General features: G+C 42.4%; 1 protein-coding gene across 2 annotated transcripts in view; it reads right to left on the reverse strand.

Moving 5' to 3' along the window:
- The window catches only part of Cyth3 (cytohesin 3), a 109,759-nt gene that overhangs the window by 24,659 nt on the left and 60,701 nt on the right, over nt 1–24,399 (reverse strand). For both annotated transcript variants that reach the window (XM_042686644.1, XM_042686643.1), the window contains exons 2-3: nt 2,278–2,360; nt 586–650 (exon numbers count right to left, since the gene is read on the reverse strand). In XM_042686644.1, the coding sequence (XP_042542578.1) occupies nt 586–650; nt 2,278–2,360 (148 nt within the window). The remainder of the gene's footprint in view (nt 1–585; nt 651–2,277; nt 2,361–24,399) is intronic.

Below are 24,399 nucleotides of genomic sequence, written 5' to 3' on the forward strand. Positions count from 1 at the left end.
TAATAAACTGCTCAGAAAAAGCTGGAAGTAGAGCTGTGACTCAAGTGGAAGAGTATTAGGCTTGAGCAAAAAAAAACCTCAGGGACAGTGCCTTAGCACTTAGTTCAGGCCCCAGGACTGGCACCAAAAAACTAAAAAACAAAAACTATAAAACACCCTGCTATTAGTGAAAAAACAGTGCCTTTTTTTTTTTTTTTTTTTAACTTGAGACAGGGTCTTGATAGGTAGCCAGGGATAGGGTAGAGCACACAATCTTCCTACCTCTGCCTCCTGAGTGATAAGATTACAGGCATGTACCATCACATTTGGCTAACAGAGAAAAAGTGTAATTCCTCATAATACATAAAGGATGGTAATTCAAGTGCCTGTGCTTATTTCCAAAGGTACAGAGATACACAAAGGACTTCAAGAAAGTTGAGGACAAAAAGTAATCTCCCCAGAAAAAGAAATGAAGAGCATCTCAAAGATCCTTCTACCTAGCCCAGGCCTTTCCCCCAGCTGCAGTTACCAGCCAGTGAGCTCAGCTACAGGGAAATGGGGAGCCAGGAGATTAATGACTTGAAGGTGTTAGCCATAAGCATTTACCTCTCCTCCACAGAAGTTAAGTTGTCGATCTCTGTCATCACTTCTGCAATTTCATATTTCAGCCTCTGTCAAAAAAGAAGGCACTTCAGCATCATGGGATTTCTAACTCCTTCTAGACTCAGATGTTTTGCCTTCCAGGTACACGCTTCCCTGGGGCTCCTCTGAGCATCACAGTGCTAGAGACCTCACACCTGTATCCGTAAAGCTTACAGAAAAAAACAATGCGTCATCACCCACCACAGCCCAGGAGGCTGATTCCAGACTACTTGTGTGAAAAATCAGGAAGGAGCATAGAAGCCACATGTGGCAGCCCATTCCTGCAAACCCAGCACTCAGGAGCAGAAGCAGGAGGATTGTGAGTTCAAGGCCAGCCTGGGCTACACAATAAGATCCTGTCTCAAAATAAAGAAAGGATATGAGAATATCAGAGGTGTGAAAAGATAAAAGCAGTCAAAGGAAAGCAGCAGGCTTAACTACAGCCATTCTATCCTGCCTGGCATGGGTTGCCTGCCTTCTCTAGATTGTGTGTTCTTGGAAGACCAGGGGAGCTGAGGCTCAGGTGCACTTAGGTTGGCATCACTAATCAGCAGTCACTATCTGCCAGGTAGTAAGGGCATGAAGCCCCATATGGACAGGGCCTAGACTGAATAATCATCCAATACAGACCTGAGAAGGGGAAGAACTGGTGTGGCCCTACTGGCTGACTCCCCATTGACAGCTTCTTAGCCTCCCTGGACCTCAGCATTCTCTCTGACTAAAGCAGTCAGAGCTAGAGTAGATTCCATAGGAATTTAGCGGTATGGTTACCAATGTCCACATACTATGCCTTTTTTTTCTTCAGCCACAGGACTTTCGCTGGGATATGGGACAGTTCCATGAATGAGGTAGCCTTGGAATAAAAATGCCCACAAATTACCTTTCAAACAAAGAAATTTTTATCCAGCACCCTATTATTTGCGTGCCAAGAAATCCAGACTCAAAAACGTAAGTTCTTAAAAAGGAGCTGTTCTTTGGTTCAAGACTAGCTTGTGACATTTGTTTTGGCAATGACAGTGACTAGGAAGTTTCTCAAAGAAGATTCACATGATGGACTTTCTTAAGAAAGCCCAGAGGGAAGGATGGTGGACCTTCGATACAGTTCTCGTGACAATCATGGTCACCCCAGCTCTGAACTATAGCTTTATTCATTTGCCTTTCCTATGTGACACCGTCAGAAGAAAGTACATGAAGGAGAGAAGGATGTGGCTTGTCTGTTTTATTCATCTTTGCTTAATTTGTCATTCTGTTTCTAATACCTAGTAGGTACCTAGCATGCAGCCTGTCTGTCCACTAGAAGGGTATCTGCATATGCGAAAGACATCACAGTGGGCAAGCCTTGGCACTCACAGTATGAAACAGGAACAGGGTATTATGTTACAGTGAAAAGCAGGGGGTAGCATGCTAGTGCAGCTGTGGAAACCCATCACTGCCAAATCTGGAGCCACAATCAGTTGTTGTGGATTCCAGGTCCACCATCCTGACTTTGGTTTCAGAGTCTGCACTGTCTGGTATAGACAGTCTGTTTTGCTGATGGGGATAACTCTTTCTCTATGTGTGGTTCTTACATGCTGAACACCAGTGTTCTACATTTTCCTCAAATAACTTTGTTCACAGTTTCACCCTGAAGCCCCAACTGTGGGCTTTTATTTTTACCTCAATGTCATCAATAAGTTCCTTCTTTCTACGACGAATGTCCAAAAGTTCTTCTCTCTCTTCTAATGAGAGGTCTTCTGGCACTAAAAGATAAAAAAAAAAAAAATCAAACAGCGCAACAATTACATTAATTAATACTGCCAGGCACTAGTGGCTCACGCCTGTAATCCTAGGTACTCAGGAGGCTGAGATCTGAGGATCACGGTTCAAAGCCAGCCTGGGCAGGAAAAGCCGTGAAACTCTTATCTCCAACTAACCACAAGAAAACTGGAAGTGGTATTGTGGCTCAAGTGGTAGAGCGCTAGCCTTGATCTGAAGAGCTGAGGGACAGCGCCCAGGGCCCAGACTTCAAGTCCCATGACAGACAGAAAAAAAAAAAGAATATGATGGGGACCAACTGCAAGGCTGTTGGTAAAACTCTGGATCCCTACTCTCCTTTCCACTGCATAGACCATTTGCATCTCTACAGAGAAAACAAAGAGGCAAGGGGCAAAAAAACCAACCAAGGGCATAGGCGCCCCACCAAACTGGGGGGGGGAAAGGGAAGGCAAATGCCAAATTGCCCTAATTAGATGTTTTTTTTTGGGGGGGAGGGGCAATTTTCAGCATCAACTGAAAACTGAGCTGCAAGTCTACAGATGCTGTAGACAGGAAGTGGGGAGGTGCAGGGTGGGTGTCCCAACCCTGCAGAGAACTGCTCCGGGATCCAAGCTCCCAATCGCTTCTCAGCCCTTCCTGCCCAAGTGTGGTAAGCCCTAAGATGCTGAACACAAACCAACCACAATCATAAAGCAAGAAAGGTCAAAGTGGTTAGACCGCAGGTAGCCAGAAATGCTGTGGGAAGGCAGGGCAGTGCTAAGCCCTCCTATGAGCCTTCTAGAGCCACACTCTCCTACAGCACACCCCCAAACATAAAATATGTTAAGATCACCAAATGGGGCTGGAAGAAATAAGGAAAAAAGTGTCTGCTGGGAGTATAGATTATAATGGCCACTTTGGGAAGCAATTAGGCACTGTCAGCTGCTATCAAAGGTATACAGGCCAACCCAGGCAAGTTTTTTCTAAGTATATGTAGAAAAATTCTCTAGCAATGCACCAGAAATTTTGTATAATAATCTCAAAGAAGTACATTTTGCATATTTTTCAAAAAATAACCTAAATAGCCATCCACAGTATTGATAAATGTATAGTGTGCTATGTATTTATGTAATAGCAAGGAGAATAAAACTACACCAAAAATGAAAATTAATGTAGAAATGACTATTTTCTATGTAAACCTCAAAAACCAAAACAATATATTGTTTGAGTATATGTCATGAAGAAAATAATTAGGCTGGGCACCAGTGGCTCATACCTGTAATCCTAACTATTCAGGGGACTGAGATCTGATGATCCCAGTTCAAAGCCAGCCCAGGCAGGAAAGTCCATGGGACTCTTATCTCCAATAACCACCAGAAAACCAGAAGTGGCCCTGTGACTCAAAGTGGTAGAGCACTAGCCTTGAGTAAAAAAGCTCAGGGACAGAACCCACGCCCTGAGTTCAAGCCCCATGACCAACCAAAAAAAGAGGAAAGAAAGAAAGAAAATAATTAGAACAATACAGAATTGAGAAGATCACTAGCCCCCCCCCCCCCCCAAGAGGGAAGGAAGCGCATGGGACCAGGACAGGAAGCACAGGCTATTTCAAATTTTTAATTTCATATTCTTGTACCAGATCTAAATTTCCTGAAATTCCAAGTCAGCAATTTTCTTAAGCAATACTCTACCTTAACAATTAGTGAAGCAGGAACTATCATTTATTGAGATATATGTTAAAATATGTTATCTCAACTAAACCTCTCAAAATAATTATGAGAATAGCTATTACCATCTCCACTTTGTAACAGAGACCGAAGCTGAGAGAGCTTATCATTTTCCCTGGGGAAAGAAAGCTTTAAAAAATACTACCTGAGACTGCATGAAGTTGCAAAGCTTCTGCATGGCAAAGGACATAGCTAGCAAGATCAATAGAAAGCCCACGGATTGGGGGAAGATCTTCACTATCCATACAACTGACAAGGGTCTTACATCTAAATATACCTGGAACTCAAAAAATTAAATCCCCCAACAACAAATCCTCAAGGAAACAACTGCCCAATAAATAAGTGTGCTAAAGACTTAAAGAGAAACTTCTCTGAAGAGGAAATAAGAATGGCCAATAGACACATGAAGAAATGCTCAACCTCTCTAGCCATAAAAGAAATGCAAATCAAAACAACATTGAGATTAACACCTCACACCAGTTAGAATGGCTATAATCAAGAACTCTAATAACAACAGATGCTGGAGGGGATGTGAACAGAAGGGAACCCTACTGCATTGTTGGTAGGAGTGTAAACTTGTTCAACCATTTTGGAAAGTAGTATGGAGTTCCCTCAAAAGACTCCACATAGAGCTCCCCTAGGACCCAGCAATCCCACTTTTGGGCATTTACCCTACTGATCATAAACAAGACCACACTAAAGCTACCAGAACAACTATGTTTATTGCAGCATTATTTACCATAGCTAAGATATGGAACCAACCCAGATGCCCCTCAGTAGATGAATGGATCAAGAAAATGTGATATATATACAATGGAATTCTATCCCTCCATCAGAAAGAATGGCATTGCCCCATTTGTTCGGAAATGGAAAGACTTGGAAAAAATTATATTAAGTGAAGTAAGCCAGGCCCAAAGAAACATAGGTCCCATGGTTTCCCTTATTTGCAATAACTAGTATACATCTGAGACAAGCAGAAAAGATCAGATAAAATAATGTTAAGCGAAATGAACCCCAAAATAAGGACACAAGTGGTTTTTTTCTTTCTTGCTATTGTTTCTAACATATTTATAAGGTACCATGTGATTTTTTTTTTGTTGCTTTGTATGTCCCTCCCCCACGGCTATATAGTCCCTGTTTTCACTGTATTTGATGTTGGTATAATTTGGGGAGCAGAAGGGAAAAAACAAATTGTTTAAATAGGGATACAGGTTGACCTATTGCAACAATGAAATGTACAAGACGCTATGTCAAAAAAGGAACTTTACAATTTAGAGTGGGGGTAGGAAGGGGCGGGGGGGGGGGGATGTAGTTGTGGAGATGGGAGGGAAGGTATGGGAGGGGAAAAACAAAGGAGGAGGCAACAATGCTTGATAAGAAATGTACTCATGGGCTGGGAAGGTGGCTCAGTGGTAGAGCGCTTGCCTTGCATGCTCAAGGCCCTGGGTTCGATTCCTCAGCACCACATAAGCAAAAAGAAAAAAGCTGGAAGTGGCACTGTGGCTCAAGTGGTAAGACACTAGCCTTGAGCTGAAGAGCTGAGGGACAGTGCCCAGGCCCAGAGTTCAGGCCCCACGACCGGACCAAAAAAACAAAAACAAAAAATGTACTCATTACCTTGCTCGTGTGACTGTAATCCCTCTGTATTTTCACAATAATAAAAACCATTTAAAAAAATACTACCTGAAAAGTCCCAAATCTAGTGAAAACCATAGATACACACATCCAAGATGTTCAACAACTTACAAGTAGGATAAACTTGGAGAGAGATGCATGAAATTAGGCAACATGCTTTGGGTAAGGCTGGTCATAAGGGCCTGGTCTTTCCATTCCACCTTCCAAAGTGCCAGCTTCCTCTTAGAGCTGTTTTCTTTGTTGTCAGAGGCTACCAGGAGCTGAGGCTGCACTCTTGCTTGCTCCTGGGCTCACTCAAGCTTCTCCCCAGAAGGACCCTCAAGGCCCATCCTGCTAGGTGTTAGCCACTCAGCATTCAAGGGGAGACTATCAAGATGGAGAAATCCATCAATATCAAAGCCCAGACATCTCAAAATAAGAAAGCATACAGCCTTTGACCCTTCAGAACTATTGTTCCTCCCACAAAGACTGAATCTATTCTACCAAAGAAAAAAAAGCAGGGGCTGGGAAGGTGGCTCAGTAGTAGAGCGCTTGCCTTGCATGCCTGAGGCCCTGGGTTCGATTCCTCAGCACCACATAAGCAAAAAGAAAAAAAGCCAGAAGTGGCACTGTGGCTCAAGTGGTAGAGCGCTAGCCTTGAGCTGAAGAGCTGAGGGACAGCACCCAGGCCCAGAGTTCAGGCCCCATAACTGGACCAAAAAACAAAACAAAAAAAAAACCAAAGAAAAAATTTCTTGTTCAGAGATTTTTGTTTGTTTCCACAGTACTGGGTGTTTGTTTTTGTTTTTGTTTTTTAACTCAGGACCTCATACTTGCTAGGCAGGCACTCTACCATCTAAGCCACACCTCCTGCTCTGTTTTGGTTTTTGAGACAGGGTCTTGCTGTGTAGCTAAGGTTGTCTACCTACCTCAGTCCCTAAGGGCATGCTTTATCGGGCCCAGCTGAGAACAGCTTTACTAAAAGTGGCAGGTGAAAATTAACACAGCCTTGTTGCTACAAAGTAAATGTGCCTCAAGATTCAAGTCTGCTAGCAACATAGTTTGGGCTCCCAAAAAGTAGCCTCCCAAAGAGGGGAAAAAATTCTTCTGAGCTCTTCAGCATAAATACATGAAAATACAGAGTCTTTCAGCATTTTTGTTTGTTTTTGTTTTTTTGGTCCGGTCGTGGGGCCTGAACTCTGTGCCTGGGCGCTGTCCCTCAGCTCTTCAGCTCAAGGCTAGCGCTCTACCACTTGAGCCACAGCGCCACTTCCATTTTTTTTTCCTTTTTTGCTTATGTAGTACTGAGGAATCAAACTAGGGCCTCATGCATGCAAGGCAAGCACTCTATCACTGAGCTACCTTCCTAGCCCTCTTTCAGCATTTTATTTTAGCCATCTACAGACACTATGGCTCTTCTGAGAAAGCCTACCTACCGTCTCTCTCCTACATAAAGGGCAAGCAGGGCTGCTGGAAACAGAATAAAGACCTAGAAAGGGACTGTACCCACACTCAGCTCTCAACATCCCAGGAACTTCAGCCAGAAGTTTTTGTGGACTTCCCCAGTTTCTCCCAGTTTCTGCCTATCTTTTCTTACTTCCTTAAGGCATGGAAGAGTTAAATTATTAATAAAGTGCTGGTTGTTCATTACCAGCAATTGCAACCAGAATATGCATGTGAAAAACAAAGAAATTTGGGTTTGAATTTTCTTTTATCATGTCTTCTGGACTCTGCTTTGTCAAAAACTGCATGCAATAAGTTCTTGAATAAAGTTAGTTTACCATGCTGGCATTTGAACTCAGGGACTTATGATTGCTAGGCAGGCTCTCTACCACTTGAGCCATGCCCCTAGTCCACAGAAAGAGAAACTTTGTAAAGGTGAGATAATAGGGTTGTGATTATGAGAAGATGGCCTTATTTCTACAGATGCATACTATATAGTATTTTGAGTGTAATGCTATTGTATCTTATATTTTAGTTTGAAATTCTAAGCAAAAAAACTGGCATAAAATAACAATTGTTAAATCTATTTGGTGGATGTATAATTCATTATTTCATATTCTAAGACTGGGAACATTTATTTATTTTTTATTTATTTATTTATTTTTGGGTCCGGTCGTGGGGCCTGAACTCTGGGTCTGGGCGCTGTCCCTCAGCTCTTCAGCTCAAGGCTAGCGCTCTACCACTTGAGCCACAGCACCACTTCTGGCTTTCTTTTTGCTTATGTGGTGCAGAGGAATCGAACCAAGGGCCTCATGCATACAAGGCAAGCGCTCTACCACTGAGCCACCTTCCCAGCCCCAGACTGGGAAAATTTAATAATAAAAAAGTCTTCAATATTAAATGGCCAGTAGTGTCTTACAGTCTTATTTTTTAGAGTACTTAGCAAAAGCACTAGTAGGAAATAATGGAACAATTCTGGCACATGACTGAGAAACTAGATGCCTGTAGTTTATGCCTATAAGCCTACCTACAGAGGAGGATGAGATTGAGAGGATTATGGTATAATGCTGGCCCAAGCCAAAAAATTAAAAAAAAAAAAAAAAAAGAGTCCATGAGACTCTTCGTAACCAATAGTTGGCAAAGGAGTGTACATTTTTCTTTCTAGCTATGTGAGAGGCTGTGATCAGGAGGAATGTAGTTCCAGAGAGAAAAGTGCACAAGCTGGGTGCTGGTGGCTTACACCTGTAATCCTAGTTACTCAGGAGGCTGAGATCTGAGAATCGCAGTTCAAAGCCAGCCTGGGAAGGAAAGTCCATGAGACTCATCTCCAATAAACCACCAGAAAACTGGAAGTGGCACTGTGGCTCAAGTGGTAGAACGCTAGCCTTGAACTGAAGAGCTGAGGAACAGTGCCTAGGCACAGAGTTCAAGCCCCATGACTGACCCCTTCCCCCCCGTCCTGCAAAAAATAAAAAATAAAAGAGTGCACAAGACTCCATAAAGACCTTATCACAAAAACAACTAGGGCACAAAAATAAGAGCTGAAGGCACAGTGTTAACTGCCTAAGCAAGTAAGAAAGGACCTGAGTTCAAACCCCAGTACTGAGGGGGGACAAAAGAGCAAGAAGGCTGAAGACTCAATAAAAGGACAGAAGGGGGCTGGGAAGGTGGCTCAGTGGTAGAGCGCTTGCCTTGCATGCATGAGGCCCTGGGTTCAATTCCTCAGCACCACATAAGCAAAAAGAAAAAAGCCAGAAGTGGCTCTGTGGCTCAAGTGGTAGAGCGCTAGCCTTGAGCTGAAGAGCTGAGGGACAGCGCCCAGGCCCAGAGTTCAGGCCCCACGACTGGACCCAAAAATAAATAAATAAATAAAAATAAAAGGACAGAAGGATGTGAACTAAGTATTTCTAGGCTAATGCCTGTACAACTTCTGTCATTTTAGTGTCTTGTCATCCTGTTATTTCTCTAAACACACAGAAAGCATAGTGAATACCAACAGTGAGATGTTACACCAGCTGTTTGGTGAAGTTCTATCAGCAACTCTCTGCATCCAAAAATAACTCTGCAGTCACAAATCTGCTGATACTGGGGCAATTTCACACACTGCCAAACTGAAAATGGGAAAAAATAAGCAGTGTTCAGAAAAGGTATCCCTAACTATCCAGATCTGTCCCTGCATGGAGAGCAATGGCTTGGATTCACTTACTGAAACTGTTTAATTTTGTCACTTGACCTCTGTTAGGGAACAAGAAACCAAATTGTCAAGGTAGATTTATTTTCACTCAAGAAATATATCAGTTTTTTTTTTTTTCTTTTGCTGGTCCTGAGGCTTGAACTCAGGGCTGAGGCATGTTCCCTGATTTTTTTTGCTCAAGACTAGTGCTGTAGTACTTGAGCCACAGTTCCACTTAGGCTTTGGGGGGGGAGGGGGAAGAGGGTGGTTAGTAGAAGATAAGAATAGAAGATTGAAACCTGCCTGGGCTGGCTTCAAATCCTGATCCTCAGATCTTAGCCTCTTGAGTAGTTAGGATTATAGGCCTGAGCCACTGGTGCCTGGCCATTTTCAGTTTTTAAAAACTGATATGACTCTTTTGGTTTTTTTTTTTGGGTCCGGTCATGGGGCCTGAACTCTGGGCCTGGGCGCTGTCCCTCAGCTCTTCAGCTCAAGGCTAGCGCTCTACCACTTGAGCCACAGCGCCACTTCCAGCTTTTTTCTTTTTGCTTATGTGGTGCTGAGGAATCGAACCCAGGGCCTCTGGCATGCAAGGCAAGCGCTATACCACTGATCCACCTTTCCAGCCCCCTGATATGACTCTTATCTCCAATGAATCACCAGAAAACTGGAAGTGGCACTGTGGCTCAAAGTGATAAGAGCACTAGCCTTGATCAAGAAAGCTAAAGGACAGTGTCCAGGCCCTGTGTTCCAGCACAACAACTGACAAAAAAATTTTTTTTATGGAAAATGTAATATACAGGTATACACACAGGGGAGTAAGGAGCATGTGATGGAAAGTTTTCTTGCTACTTCAATAAAGTTGCTATAAAAAGAAAACAATTGAGCCGGGCACCAGTGGCTCACCCCTGTAATCCTAGCTACTCAGAAGGCTGAGATCTGAGGACTGAGGTTCAAAACCAGCCCAGGCAGGAAAAGTACGTGGGACTCTTACTTCCAATAAATCACCAGAAAACCGGAAGTGGCCCTGTGGCTTAAGTGGTAGAGCGCTAGCCTTGAGCTAAAGAGCTGAGGGACAGTGCCCAGGCCCAGAGTTCAAGCCCCATGACCGACAAAAAAAAACCCCAAAACACTGGAAATTAACTGATTGCCCAGTAAAACCCCCCAAATCAGTTGATGTCTCTCTCATGAGCTTCCCTGTGAAATTCTGACGCATCAGACACGGGCTTGAGAACTCAGGTCTTCTGTGAAGTGATAGGGAAGGCCGAAAAGACTGGGTTATTATTATTGTTGTTGTTGTTGTTTTGCTAGTCCTGGGACTTGAACTCAGGGCCTCGGCACTGTCCTTGAGCTTCTTTAGTTCAAGGATAGCACATGAGCCACAGCACCACTTCCAACTTTTTCTGTGTATGTGGTACTGAAGAATCAAACTGAAGAATCGAACCCAGGGCTTCATGCATGCTAGGCAAGCACTGTACCACTAAGCCACATTCCCAGCCCTAAACCCATCCTCTTTTAGTATTTATTGTAACATTAAAATACCCCAGTCTAGGCTGGAAATGTGGTTTAGCGGTAGAGTGCTTGCCTAGCATGCATGAAGCCCTGGGTTCAATTCTTCAGTACCACATACACAGAAAAAGCCAGAAGTAGTGCTATGGCTCAAGTGGTAGAGTGCTAGCCTGAGCAAAAGAAGCTCAGGGACAGTGCCCAGGCTCTGAGTTCAAGCCCCAGGACTGGCAAAAAAAAAAAAAAAAAAAAAAAAAAAGGATGAGTTTATGTTAGACACAATGTAGCAGGAATGTTTTGAGCCTTTTCTGTATGGAAAGCACAAACATTTCACAAGGAGCAAACAAGGGATGGGGGCAGAAAGTCCTCCAGTGCAGTACACCAGTGCTGCCCATCAGTTCAGAGCAAGACTCAGGAGCAATTTCATTAACTAAGCCTGAGTCCTTGATCTTCTCAGGTCCTGCTCTGATGAATGGAGGTGTGCAGAATCACAGCAGCTCAGGGTTGGTGAAGAGTTTAGGCTGGGTTGGTCCACATTTAATTAAAGTTCTTAAAAGTGGGATTCTGCTGCCAACCAAGATGTAGTATCTGACACTGGATTTACCTTCTTGCCTGAAATGATGGGGGGGAATGAACAAAATGTCTTTCAAAAATGGTGAAACAGCTGGGCACTGATGGCTCATACCTGTAATCCTATTCAGGGGGTTGAGATCTAAGGACTGAGGTTCAAAGCCAGCCTCTGGGCAGGAAAGTCTGAGTCTTATCTCCAATTAACCAATAAAAAGCCAGAAGTAGAGCTGTGGCTCAAGTAGTAGAATGTTAGCCTTGAGCAAAACAGCATAGGGACAGTGCCCAGGCCCTGAATTCAAGCTTCAGGACTTGTGGTTCTCTTCTCTTCTCTTTCTCTCTCTCTCTCTCTCTCTCTCTCTCTCTCACACACACACACACACACACACACACACACACACACACACACACACGAAGCAAAGCTGTATTCATACATAAAGCCTTGGAATAATGCAGTAGAGCTATGCTACAAGAAATGTCAAAAATCCTCAGAGGGGCAGTAGGAGAATAATGCCAGATGAACCTCTGTACTTAGACAAAGAAATGAAATGTACTTGAACTGGTATCTGAGAGAGCAAACATTTCTTCTCATTATACAACTCTTTATAAGATTTACTCTTAAGGTTGTGTGAGCCACAGACATGGGTCTATCCTGCAGGATGGGGTTTGTTAAAGAGTTGCTTTAAGATATACCTAGTGGGCTGGGAAGTTGGCTCAGTGGTAGAGCGCTTGCCTTGCATGCCTGAGGCCCTGGGTTCGATTCTTCAGCACCACTATAAGCAAAATGAAAAAAGCCAGAAGTGGCGCTGTGGCTCAAGTGGTAGAGCGCTAGCCTTGAGCTGAAGAGCTGAGGGACAGCGCCCAGGTCCAGAGTTCAGGCCCCATGACCAGAGCCCCCCCCCCCCCAAAAAAAAAAAAGACATACCTAGTGAAGTCTAGAAGACAAGAAGGTAAAGTATTATGCTGGGAATCTGGAATAGACATTGAGTAAAGGGCACCTAAACACAGGATAACAGCTAGCAAGTCAGATTGTTTATCCCTGTAGGCAAAGGATAGTCTGCAGCAAATGTACATGAACTACAAAAATACAGTGTGAAATGTGGCCTAACAAATGATGCTCTGCCCACTGTACTGGCCTGCTACAGACCTGCAGCCTTCTTGTTAGGTCTGCCATGGACAAGATCTATGAAGGACAAGCAGAGGTGACTGGAGATGAACATAACATGGAAAATGCTAATGGCTTGTGATATTAAATGTATATAAACATATAAACAATAAAAAGTAAGTTGATGAAGTATTTTCTAACTGTAAAATTGTACTAAAAATCTAGTTATCAATGGGAGTCGGTGGCTCACACCTGTAATCCTAGCTACTCAAGAGGCTGAGATCTGAGGATTACGGTTCAAAGCCAGCCTGGGCAGGAAATTCCATGAGACTCATCTCCAATAAATCACCAGAAAATGGAAGTGGTGCTGTGGCTCAAGTGGCAGAGGGCTTTTTTTTTTTTCGGTTGTTTATGGGGCTTGAACTCTGGGCTTGGGCGCTGTCCCTGTGCTCTTCAATTCAAGGCAAGAGCTCTACCATGAAAGGCACAGTGTCACTTCCGGTTTTCTAGTGGTTTATTGGAGATAAGAGTCTCACAGCCTTTCCTGCCTGGGCTGGCTTTGAACCGTGATCTTCAGATCTCAGCCTCCTGAATAGCTAGGATTACAGGCTTCAGCCACCAGTGCCCGGCTGAGAGCTATCCTTGAGCTGAAGAGCTAAGGGACAGCATGCAGGCCCAGAGTTCAAGCCCCACAACTGACCAAAAAAAAAAATCTAGTTATCTAGATTCCAGTTTACCAAGGAACTATAAATTTCTGGTTTAGTGCTATAAGTATATATAATGACAGCCCTAAAATTTTTACATACACAGTTCTACAACTTCTCCTGGAGAAAGTCAAGATTCTACTATGGCTAGATACCTTTACTGTGCTTCAGTCACTCGAAGTCAAGTGTGATAATTTAAGAAATTACCCAGTGAATAGAAATTTGATGATTTAAGTTACAACCAAATCCAATTTATTTCTAGCTACTACTCCTAACTTCAACTGATGTTTCCTACCCATAATTTTGCTTCATTGAAATTAATATTAACTAATCAACAGTAATATGTTATAATTTGGTATTTTTATGATTTCTAGTCAGTTCAGGGACAGGCCAATCCCAGAACGCACGAGGGATAGTAATAGACACCCTGGGAATTAAACCACTGTTGTTAATCTGCTAAATGGGCACTCTGTGCACAGAGAAATAATAGCATTCTTGTGACACTCCAAAAATGAATGATTTCAACGATTAATGGGCACGATTTCTGAGGGACTGTCAGGGTAATATGAGACACACAGAAAAAGGTAGCCATGTGCCACAGGACCTGTGCTTCTGGGTCTCCTCACTACAAAACAGCCACATGATATCAGGGAGTTGATAGTGTCAAGTTCAAACACTTGCATCCAAGTGTGTCACTGGGCCAGGCACATGCTTGCTTGAGGGAAAGAACAAGCAGTGGAGAGCTGAGGCCACCCGCTGGCTGGTGGGGATGCATGGCCTGAACTGCCCCCTTGGTAGCAATAGGAAGCCTCCATGCCAAGAGTGATAAGTTGTCCTATCTACAAGAACTGCTCCAGCTCATAACACTGGCAACCCCCCTTTAGGACCTCTTTGTCACATCCCTTCACTCTCCACTGCTTACTTTTAACATCTGTTCTTCACCTAGTCTTCTTTGAGTTAGGTGAAGTAATAATTATAGACAAACAAAAATTGAAGAATTAGCCACCACTATAAAAGGAAATCTGGAAAGAATGAACATCAATAAAAAGGATTCAAGACAGGAGGTAGGAGTTATGAGAGGAAAGGAATGGGGTTAAGCATAGACTTCCCTAAGTGAAACAACAGAAAAACTGACTATGTAGGGAACAGCTCATAGAATACAAAACAGAACTAAAGTAGCTGACAATAACAGCATGTAAGTGAAAAGCAAAATACTTTATTCCAAAGTTGTAAGTAGTTCTGAGGAGGTTATAAATGACTGGTTAGCTTTAGACTTGATCAGTTAAGAATTCATAACTAAAAATTTCTAGTCTAAACAGGAAAGGGATGGAGTTTTAAATGCCTAAATTTCAGGGGCAAAAATTAGAATGAGGAAAAAAGTTAATTGATCCCCAGAAAAGTAAGTGGGCTGGGGATATACAATAGTGGTAGAAGGCTCTCCCTGCATGCATAAGGCCCTGGGTTCCTCCTCCAGCACTGCAAAAATAAACTAGAAAACAGAAACATTAAAAAAAAAAACATAGCCAGGGTCTGATGGCTCATGCTGGTAATCCTAGCTACTCAGGAGGCTGAGATCTGAGGATTGTGGTTCAAAACCAGCCCAGGAAGGAAAGTCTGTGAAAATCTTATCTCCAATTAACCACCAGAAAATCGGAAGTGGAGCTGTGGCTTAAGTGGTAGGTAGAGCACTAGCCTTGAGCTGGGACAGCGCCCAGGCCCAGCGTTCAAGCCTCACAACTGACAAAAACAACAACAACAAAAAACCCCATAGAAATATAAAATCAAGCTGGGTGAAGTGGAACATGTCTATAATCCCAGCAACTCCAGGGCCAGAGATAGGAGAATCTTGAGCCAAGGCTAGCTTAGACAGTCAGCACAAGACCCAATTTGAAAAAGTAAAAGCAAAAGAGTGGGTACATGACCCAAGTGCTAAAGTGCTTGCCTGTCAAGCATGAAGCCCTGAAGTTTAATCCCTCCTAATACCAACAAAAACAGAAAAGAGAAAAAAAAATATATATATATGTATATATATATAAATACAAAGTATTCAAAAGTAGGGAAAGAAGAAATGTTCATTTTTAGTTAGTTGAGAAACAAATCTACAATATTTTGCATTTTCCTATTAAGAAGGGGAGTCTAACTCCCAACCCTGATTCTGGACTGGACTAGCTTAGGGATTTTCTCTGGCTAAACCAAGGTGGCAGATATGACAATACACAAGGCCCAGGTCACAAGGTCTTGTGCCACCACTGTCTTGGAACACTGGGACCACCATGCTGTGAAGAAGCAGGGCCCACAAGCCTTGAGAAGAAAAATCGATTGAGGAAAAGAAACAACCCTGAGAGAGCTGCAGACTTTCCAGCCATGCAGCCACTTCAAAATCCACAGGCCAGACAAACACAGACACAGACACATACACACACACACACACACACACACACACACACACAGACACACACACAAACCACAACCAGAACATATGAACTACCAGCCAACTCACAGACACCATTGTTTTTTATGCTAATTATTTTTGTAGTTTTCTACACAGTAATAACTGATATATGCACATATAGACATGAAAGAAGGGCAAGTTTTAAAACCCGAACTTAAAAAAAATTAACAAAAAAATCTAACTAAAAGGCTAATAACAAGAGGCACATTTAAAAATACTTAGCAGTTGAAAATAAAAGTATAGAAATCAATATACTAGGCAAAATCTTACCAAAAGATAAGCTGATGATGTTAAATGAATGAACCCCAAGATAAGGACACAAGTGGTTTTTTCTTTCTTGCTATTGTTTCTAACATATTTATAAGCTACCACGTGTTTTTTTTATTGTTTTGTATGTCCCTCCCCCACGGTATAATCCCTGTCTTCACTGTATTTGATATTGGTATAATTTGGGGAGCAGAAAACAATGAGATGTACAAGAGGCTATGTTGAAAAAGGATCTTTACAATTTAGGAGGGGAGAGTGGGGGTGGGGATGTAGTTGTGGAGATGGGAAGGAAGCGATGGGAGGGGAAAAACAAAGGAGGAGGCAACATGCTTGATAAGAAATGTACTCAAGGGGCTGGGAAGTTGGCTCAGTGGTAGAGCGTTTGTCTGGCATGCCTGAGGCCCTGAGTTCAATTCCTCAGCACCACATAAGCAAAAAGAAAAAAGTCGGAAGTGGCACTGTGACTCAAGTGGTAGAGCTCTAGCCTTGAGCTGAAGAGCTGAGGAACAGTGCCCAGGCCCAGAGTTCAGGCCCCATGATTGTACCAAAAAAAAAAAAAGAAATGTACTCAAGGGCTGGGAAGGTGGCTCAGTGGTAGAGCACTTGCCTTGCATGCATGAGACCCTGGGTTTGATTCCTTAGCACCACATAAGAAAGAAGAAAAAAGCCGGAAGTTGTGCTGTGGCTCAAATGGTAGAGAGCTAGCCTTGAGCTGAAGAGCTGAGGGTTAGTGCCCAGGCCCAGAGTTCAGGCCCCACGACTGGATTGCCCCCCCCCCCCAAAAAAAAAGAGAGAAATGTACTCAAGCCAGGTGTTGGTGGCTCACGCCTGTAATCCTAGCTACTCAGGAGGCTGAGAATCTCAGTTCAAAGCCAGCCCGGGCAGGAAACTCTTATCTCCAATAAACCACCCGAAAACCTAAAACGGCACTGTAGCTCAAGTGGTAAAGTGCTAGCCTTGAGCTGAAGAGCTGAGGGACAGTGCTCGGGCCCAGAGTTCAAGGTCCACAACTGACAAAAAAAAAAAAAAAAGATAAGCTGTTATATTAATACAAGCAAAATAAATTTTAGGTAAAGATATAAAAAGGCTAAAGAGAAAAAGGTCATTAGACAATGATTTATTGTTCAATTACTCAATAAACCTGACCTCATGTGTACCTTATAAGTTGTCCCAAAATATATAAAGCGAAGAGTGACCAACAATACTTGCTTATCATGAGTGAGGCCCTGGGTTTGATTACCATATATCACAAAAACAAAGCATCTTAATAAATACCAAAAAAATCAATGTGATAGATACAATAAAGGAACAGGTATAGAATTTCAGTTAGGAGGAATGGCTCAAAAGGTTATAGGTACAACATGATGACAATAAATATTAAATTTCTGCAACTCAAATACTGCTAACAAAGTAGATCTTAAGTGTCCTTACCACACCCGCCCACACCCCAAGACACATATGTGAAGTGATAGATATATGCTCAATGGCACGTAACAATTTCATAAAGTATACATAAATTAAAACATCATACTGCACACTTTTTGTGTACCAACAGTCCTGGGCTTAAATCCAGGGTCTGAGCTCTGTTTCTGAACTTTTTCACTCAAGGCACGCTACCACTTGAGCCACAGATCTACTTCTGGATTTTTGGTGCCTAATTAGAGACAAGCGTTTCACTGACTTTTTCTGCCCAGGATGGCTTCGAACCATGATCCTCAGATCAGATCTCAGCCTCCTAACTAGCTAGGATTATAGACAGGAGACACCAGGCCTAACTGTATACTTTAAAAAAAAAAAATCAACTACACCTAGGGGCTGGGAAGGTAGCTCAGTGGTAGAGCACTTGCCTTGCATGCATGAGGCCCTGGGTTCCATTCCTCAGCACCACATAAGAAAAAAGAAAAAAGCTGGAAGTGGCGCTGTGGCTCAATTGGTAGAGTGCTAGCCTTGAGCTGAAGAGCTGAGGGACAGCGCCCAGGCCCAGAGTTCAGGCCCCAGACTGGACCAAAAAAAAAAAAAAAAAATCAACTACACCTTAATTAAGCTAGGAAGAAAAAAGGCAGGTAAAATTACATTCCTAGATAAACTTCTAAGGATGAAGTAGGCTCCACCCACTAGAAGCAGTACACAAACTAGAGACAGAGAAGTAGAGCAGAGGTCCAATCCTGCCCTTTAGACAGGCTCGTCTCTGCTGGCCAACTAAGCTGTTCAGGATGTGGACCTTCCACAGCAGCATTCTTCCAGGGTTCATTCTTTAGATTCCTAGGAATTAAGTAGACTCTGCTGCAGCAATGGCCACTTCCTAATTCTCTGTATCAATCATTCCATCATTCCTTCCTGTTCAAAATACCTAGAGTACTTTATCTTTCGTAGAACTTCTCCCACCTCCCTAGTACAAAGGCCTCATGCTCACTCAGCTTGCTTGCTAACTTGCTGGGCCAGAATTCTATCACTTGAACCACAACTCCAGCCTAGTGTTTTGCTGGTTAATTGGAGATAGAATCTCGTGGAGAATCCATGTACTCAGGAGGCCTCAGTCTCACGCACTCCACGTAATCAGGAGTAGCTAGAATTATAGGCATGAGCCACCAATGCCCAGCTGGTTTCTTGGAACTGTTATTAAAAAAAAAAACAAAAAAAAAACCTGGTATCATAAATACCACATTGGCTAACCACAGGACAATTAAGTTAGAAATTGGTTACAAACTGGTGACTAGAAAACCTATCTGGAAATTAAGAAACAACTTTAGAGAGGACATTCTGTTAAATGAAATAACACAAACACAGAAAGACAAATACCACATGTTCTCTCTCATATGTGAAAGCTAAAAATATTGATCTCAAAGTAGAAAAGAGAATAGTAATTACTAGAGGCTAAGAGGGGGAGGGAATAGGAGGGAGTTGGGTAACACATACCAAAGCAGGATAGGTGAGAAAAAGGAGTAAGTGGTATTCTACAACACAGTAAGGTAAACATACTTCACAATAACCTATTTTTAAATAGAGCTAAGCCAGAAGTGATGGCACTTGCTTGTAATACTAGTAGTACTCATAAGGCTGAGACAGTTCTTAGAGTGAATTCAAGGCCAGCCTTAGCTAAATAGTTCAATCCTACCTATGAATGTTTGTATGTATGTGTATATGTATGAATAAACTAGAAGAAAGGAGTTCAAAAGCTCCAAATATAAAGAAGTGATAAGAAGATGGAAATGCTAATTACTTGATTGGTAAGTATATATTGTATTTGTGTATTGAAACCTCACATTATACCTCACAATATGCACAATTATTAAAAAGGAAACCCAATTCCAGAGTAAGTACTGGTCAAAACAGACATCATAATGTAAACTAGAAGATGAGAAAAGAATAATAATTATAAAAAGTACTATTTATCAATACTTGTGGGTTACAGCAACAACACTGAGAACAAGACAAATTAACATGCTTAGTTTAGAAAGCTGAAAAAATCACAAGCTAAGCACTCACTTTTAAAAATCAGAAAAACTAGCTGGGTGCCAGTGGCTCACGCCTGTAATCCTAGCTACTCAGGAGGCTGAGATCTGAGGATCAAGGTTCAAAGCCAGCCTGGGGAGGAAAGTCCCTGAAACTCTTTATCTCCAATAAACCAGACAGAAAACCGGAAGTGGCGAAGTGGCACTGTAGCTCAAGTGGTAGAGGGCTAGCCTTGAGCTGAAGAGCTGAGGGACAGCACTCAGGCCCAGAGTTCAAGGCCCACAACCGACAAAAAAAAAAAAAAAAATCAGAAAAACTAACTGGACACTGGTAGCTCAAACTGTAATCCTAGCTACTCAGGAGGCTGAGATCTGAGGATCATGGTTCCATGCTAGCTGAGGCAAGAAGGTCCATGAGACTCTTATTTTCAATAAACTACTCAAGAAAAAGTGGAAGTGGTACTGTGTGGCTCAACTGGCACAGTGCTAGCCTGGAGCAAAAGAAGTTCAGAACAAAGCCTAGGCTCCGAGTTCAAACCCTAAGACCAGCAAAAGGAAAAAAATCAGAAAAAAGTGTTTAAAACAAAATGAAAATATAGAAATTAATCCTAAAAATTAAATGAAGCCAGGCACTGGTAGCTCATGCATACAATTCTAGCTACTCAGGAGACTAAGATCTGAGAATCATTGCTTGAAACCAGATCAGGCAGAAAAGTACATGAGATTTTTATCTCCGATTAACTACCCAAAAGCCAGAAGTAGAACTGTGGCTCAAAGTGGCAGAGCACTCGCCTTGAGCAAAAGTGCTCAGGGACAGCACCCAGGCCCTGATTTCAAGTCCCATAACCAGCCAAAACAAAAAAAAATTTAAATGAAGTGCAACCATGTTGGGAGAGGGCTTGGCAGTTCTTTAGAATTTTAAAATTAAGAGTTTTTGCATGCAACCAGCAATTCCAATCTGGATGTATACTCCATATAAAAACCTATATATGAACTCAAACTAGCACTGTTCACAATGGCCAAAAGGTAAAAACAAAAAACCTAAATGTCCATTAATAGCTAAATATGATCTATATATACAAGAAGACACTATTCAGTCATCAACAGCAATGAAGTTGTGATACATGCTACAACATAAAGGAGCCCTGAAAGCAGCTAAGTAAAATAAGCATAAAAGTCCATATATAGAAAAGGTCCAGCTGGGCATATGGCCCACACCTGTATTCTCAGTCACTCAGGAGGCAGAGATTAGAAAGGTAAATATCTGAGGTGATCTCAGGTGAAAAGTAAGATCCCATCTCAACCAGTAAGTCAGCCCATTGATGTATAACTATGATTGTATTTAATGAGAGACTGTAGGTAAGAGAATCTATCTTAGGCTAGCCTATCCAAAAGCATGGAACTATTCATAAACTAGTTACGTCTAAAAAAAAATAACTGGGCTGGGAAGGTGGCTCAGTGGTAGAGCGCTTGCCTTGCATGCATGAGGTCCTGGGTTCGATTCCTCAGCACCACATAAGCAAAAAGAAAAAAGCCGGAAGTGGCGCTGTGGCACAAGTGGTAGAGTGCTAGCCTTGAGCTGAAGAGCTGAGGGACAGCGCCCAGGCCCAGAGTTCAGGCCCCACGACTGGACCCAAAAATAAATAAAAAAATAATGCAAAAAGGGCTTGGAACATGGCTCAAGTGTTAAAGAGTACCTGCCTAGCAAGCATGAGTCCCAAATCTCAGTACTTTCAAAAACATCTACATTTTAAGATTAGGATGACTGTGGTTTGAAGTCAGCCCAAAGGAGATCACACAACTTCATCTCAACAGAATGGGGATAATGGAGTAATGGGGGCTTGTCATTTCAGCTATACAGTAGGAGTATTAAAATCTACAAGCAGGCCCAGGGAAAAATCAAGACCCTACCCCAAAATAACCACTGCAAAAAAAGTGACAGAAGCATGGTTCAGTGGTAAAGTAGCTGCCTAGCAAGCACAAGGCCAAGTTCAAGCTCCAGTGCTGCATTTTCCTAACTGATCCCTTTCAACTTGTGGCAGAATAAAGGAAGAATGTTCTTTAAATAGACAAAACCCGCCGGGTGCAGGTGGCTCACACCTATAATCCTAGCTACTCAGGAGGCTGAGATCTGAGGATCAAGGTTCAAAGTGAGCCCAGGCAGGAAAGTCTGTGAAACTCTTATCTCTAATAAACCACTCAGAAAACCGAAGTGGCCCTATGACTCTGGTGGTAGAGTGTTAGCCTTGAGCTGAAGAGCTGAGGGACAGTGCCCAGGCCCAGAGTTCAAGCCCCATAACCAACAACAACAACAAAAAAAAGACAAAACCCACAAATTAGCAGAACTGATGCTAATCAATGACTTAGAGCTACAGGAATGCTTACTTTGCAGTGTAACATTTCTTCTTCATCCAAACCTGCTTTTGGTGGAACAGATAAAAATATGGGGCACTAGTGGCTCATGCCTATAATTCCTAGCTACTCAGGAAGCTGAGAGCTAAGGATCATGGTTTGAAGCCAGTCCAAGCTAAATCCATGAGACTATCTCTAATCAACCACCAAAAGGCTGGAAGTGGAGCTGTGGCTCGAGTGGTAGAGTGCCAACTTTGAGCAAAAAAGCTCAGGGACAGTGCCCATGTCCGGAGTTCAAGCCCCAGGACTGGCGCGCAAGGATGCACACGTGCATGCATGCATACGAAACAAGAGAAAAATGTAAAATCAAACATCACTATCTTCTGAAAGATGACACCTTGCTGTCATTCTCCCAAACTACTACCAGAGGAATTCACATCTAACAGTGCACAGGGCAGTTCAGGATTTTAGCATTGTTATAAAGACGAGAGATAAAATTACCAATAAACTAGGAATCAGGGTGATCCTTGTTAAGTTTTTAAATAACTGCTTTATCTTTACATAATGTTGATGCAAAGGAAAATACAGTGTTGTAATCCTCTCCTAAATTAAGCCTTTTGGAATTAAACATAAACATCCCTTTGCCCAGCAACATGCCAACCCACAATTGTTGCTCTTCCTGTTTGGTGATGTAACGAATCACCAGTGAGCAACAGAAAAACCACCCTGGTAGTGTCTCACTGCATGCAATGGTAAAGGGCAGTTTGTTTCCTGGTTCCATCCAGAAAAACGAAATGGAAGAACCAAGGATTAGCCAGCTTACTGGGACCCCTATGAAAAGGATTTCATTGATTTTTGAAATACACTTTGAAAGAGGATGAATACAACCAAAAGAGATTGTTTGGAACTGTGAAAACTCAACAAGTAAACCTGTTTAAATTGCTTCAGGAAGGGAGAAGAGAAAAAGGAACAGTAATAAGAGGGGGAAAGCTTCATCGGAATATATTGTAAACATGGAAATGTGACAATGAACTCTCCCTCTGTATAACTAATGTAATTATTATAAAAAAAGGGTTTCACTGCAGTCACCAATTCCTGCTAGTTTTCCATAGGAGGTCCTTACAACATGGTCTAAGGACCCTCCTCAGAGTAGCTCAGAAGTGTCTGTCTGGACAGGAAAACATGAGCAGGTAGAATGAAGAGGCAATCCGAGCCATGTGAAATGAGTCAGATGCATGTGGAAGTGTAAACTAAGCTGGTGAAATGTGCCTGCATGTACTTAAATCAAACTTGAATCCAAGGAAAGTACCAACCAGCAAAGCCCATAGAAAATGATGTTACAGAGTAATTCCTTAAAAAACAAAACAAACACTACCTCACAGACCCAACAAAATGAATACCCAGAAACTGTCACTTGAAAGGTGAGCAGGGTTAAGGAGAGGAGATGAATAGATAAATAAAGAGAGGAAGCAAGAAGAATGTAGTCATAGTAATCAACGCATAGCCCATGAAACTAAGAAAACTGAGGGAAGGTGTTGGGAGGAATGGGGAGGATGATAAAAGGGCTGACATCAATTGAGATGTATTTTATTTCTAAAGTAATTCATTGAATTTTAACTCCTTTGTACAACTAAAGATAATAAAAATATAATTTTTTTAAATGAAAAAAGCTGGGCACTGATAGCTCATGCCTGTAATCCTAGCTACTCAGGAAGCTGAGAGCTGAGGATTGCAGTTCAAGGCCAGCCCAGGCAGAAAAGTCTCCCTGAGACTCTTACCTCCAATTAACCACTCAAAAACTGGAAGGAGCTCTGTGGCTCAAGTGGTAGAGTGATGATAGCTTTGAGCACAAAGAGGCTCAGGGGGTGGGAATGTGGCTTAGTGGTAGAGTGCTTGCCTAGCATCCATGAAACACTGGGTTCAATTCCTCAAAACCACATAAACAGAAAAAGCTGGAAGTGGCACTGTGGCTCAAGTGGTAGAGTGCCAGCCTTGAGCAAAAAAAGCAGCTCAGCGACAGAGACCAGACTCCTGAGTTCAAGCCTCACAAATGACCACAAAAAAAAAAGTATCTCTGATACACTGTTCCCAGGCCCCACCCAAACCTCCCAAATCAGTCAGAACCTCTGGGCATGAAACCTAGGATTCTGGGTTTTAACCAGCTTTCCAGATGTATTAAACACTGAAATTTGCAAACCATTGCTAAAATGCAGCAATGAATATGTCAGTCCTTAATTCATGGATTTGATAATAAGAGGCAGCTTTATGGTTTGGTCAGAATACCCTCTATCTACAGGGTATTCTGAGTGCTCTAATATTTGAGACACATCTTTTTACCTTAACCATACATATTGAGGCTTTCTACCCTAACTGAAACATAGAGGAAATATTTTACAGGAAACCTAATTAGCTGGTTCTTTTTGCACCTAGAGTTTGGAGTTGCAGGAGAAGAGGAATATTTAAGGCTTAGTTCTTAATGCAGCCTTCTTCAGAAGTAAGACCTCTGGAAGGTGACTGGAATTTAGGCTCTGATGTCATAAATTGATCTACTGTTGGATTTGTAATGTTATGAGGGAGAATGGAAACTTCAGAAGATGGGACTGAATTGGAGGAAGTAGGGAATTGGGGTGTTCCCAGGAAGGGTGGATTTTGTCCTTTGTCCCTTCCTTAGTCTCTCTGCTTCCT

The sequence above is a fragment of the Dipodomys spectabilis genome, unplaced genomic scaffold (assembly GCF_019054845.1).
Source record: "Dipodomys spectabilis isolate Male_0828 unplaced genomic scaffold, ASM1905484v1 ptg000098l, whole genome shotgun sequence".
NCBI classification, from domain to species: domain Eukaryota; kingdom Metazoa; phylum Chordata; class Mammalia; order Rodentia; family Heteromyidae; genus Dipodomys; species Dipodomys spectabilis.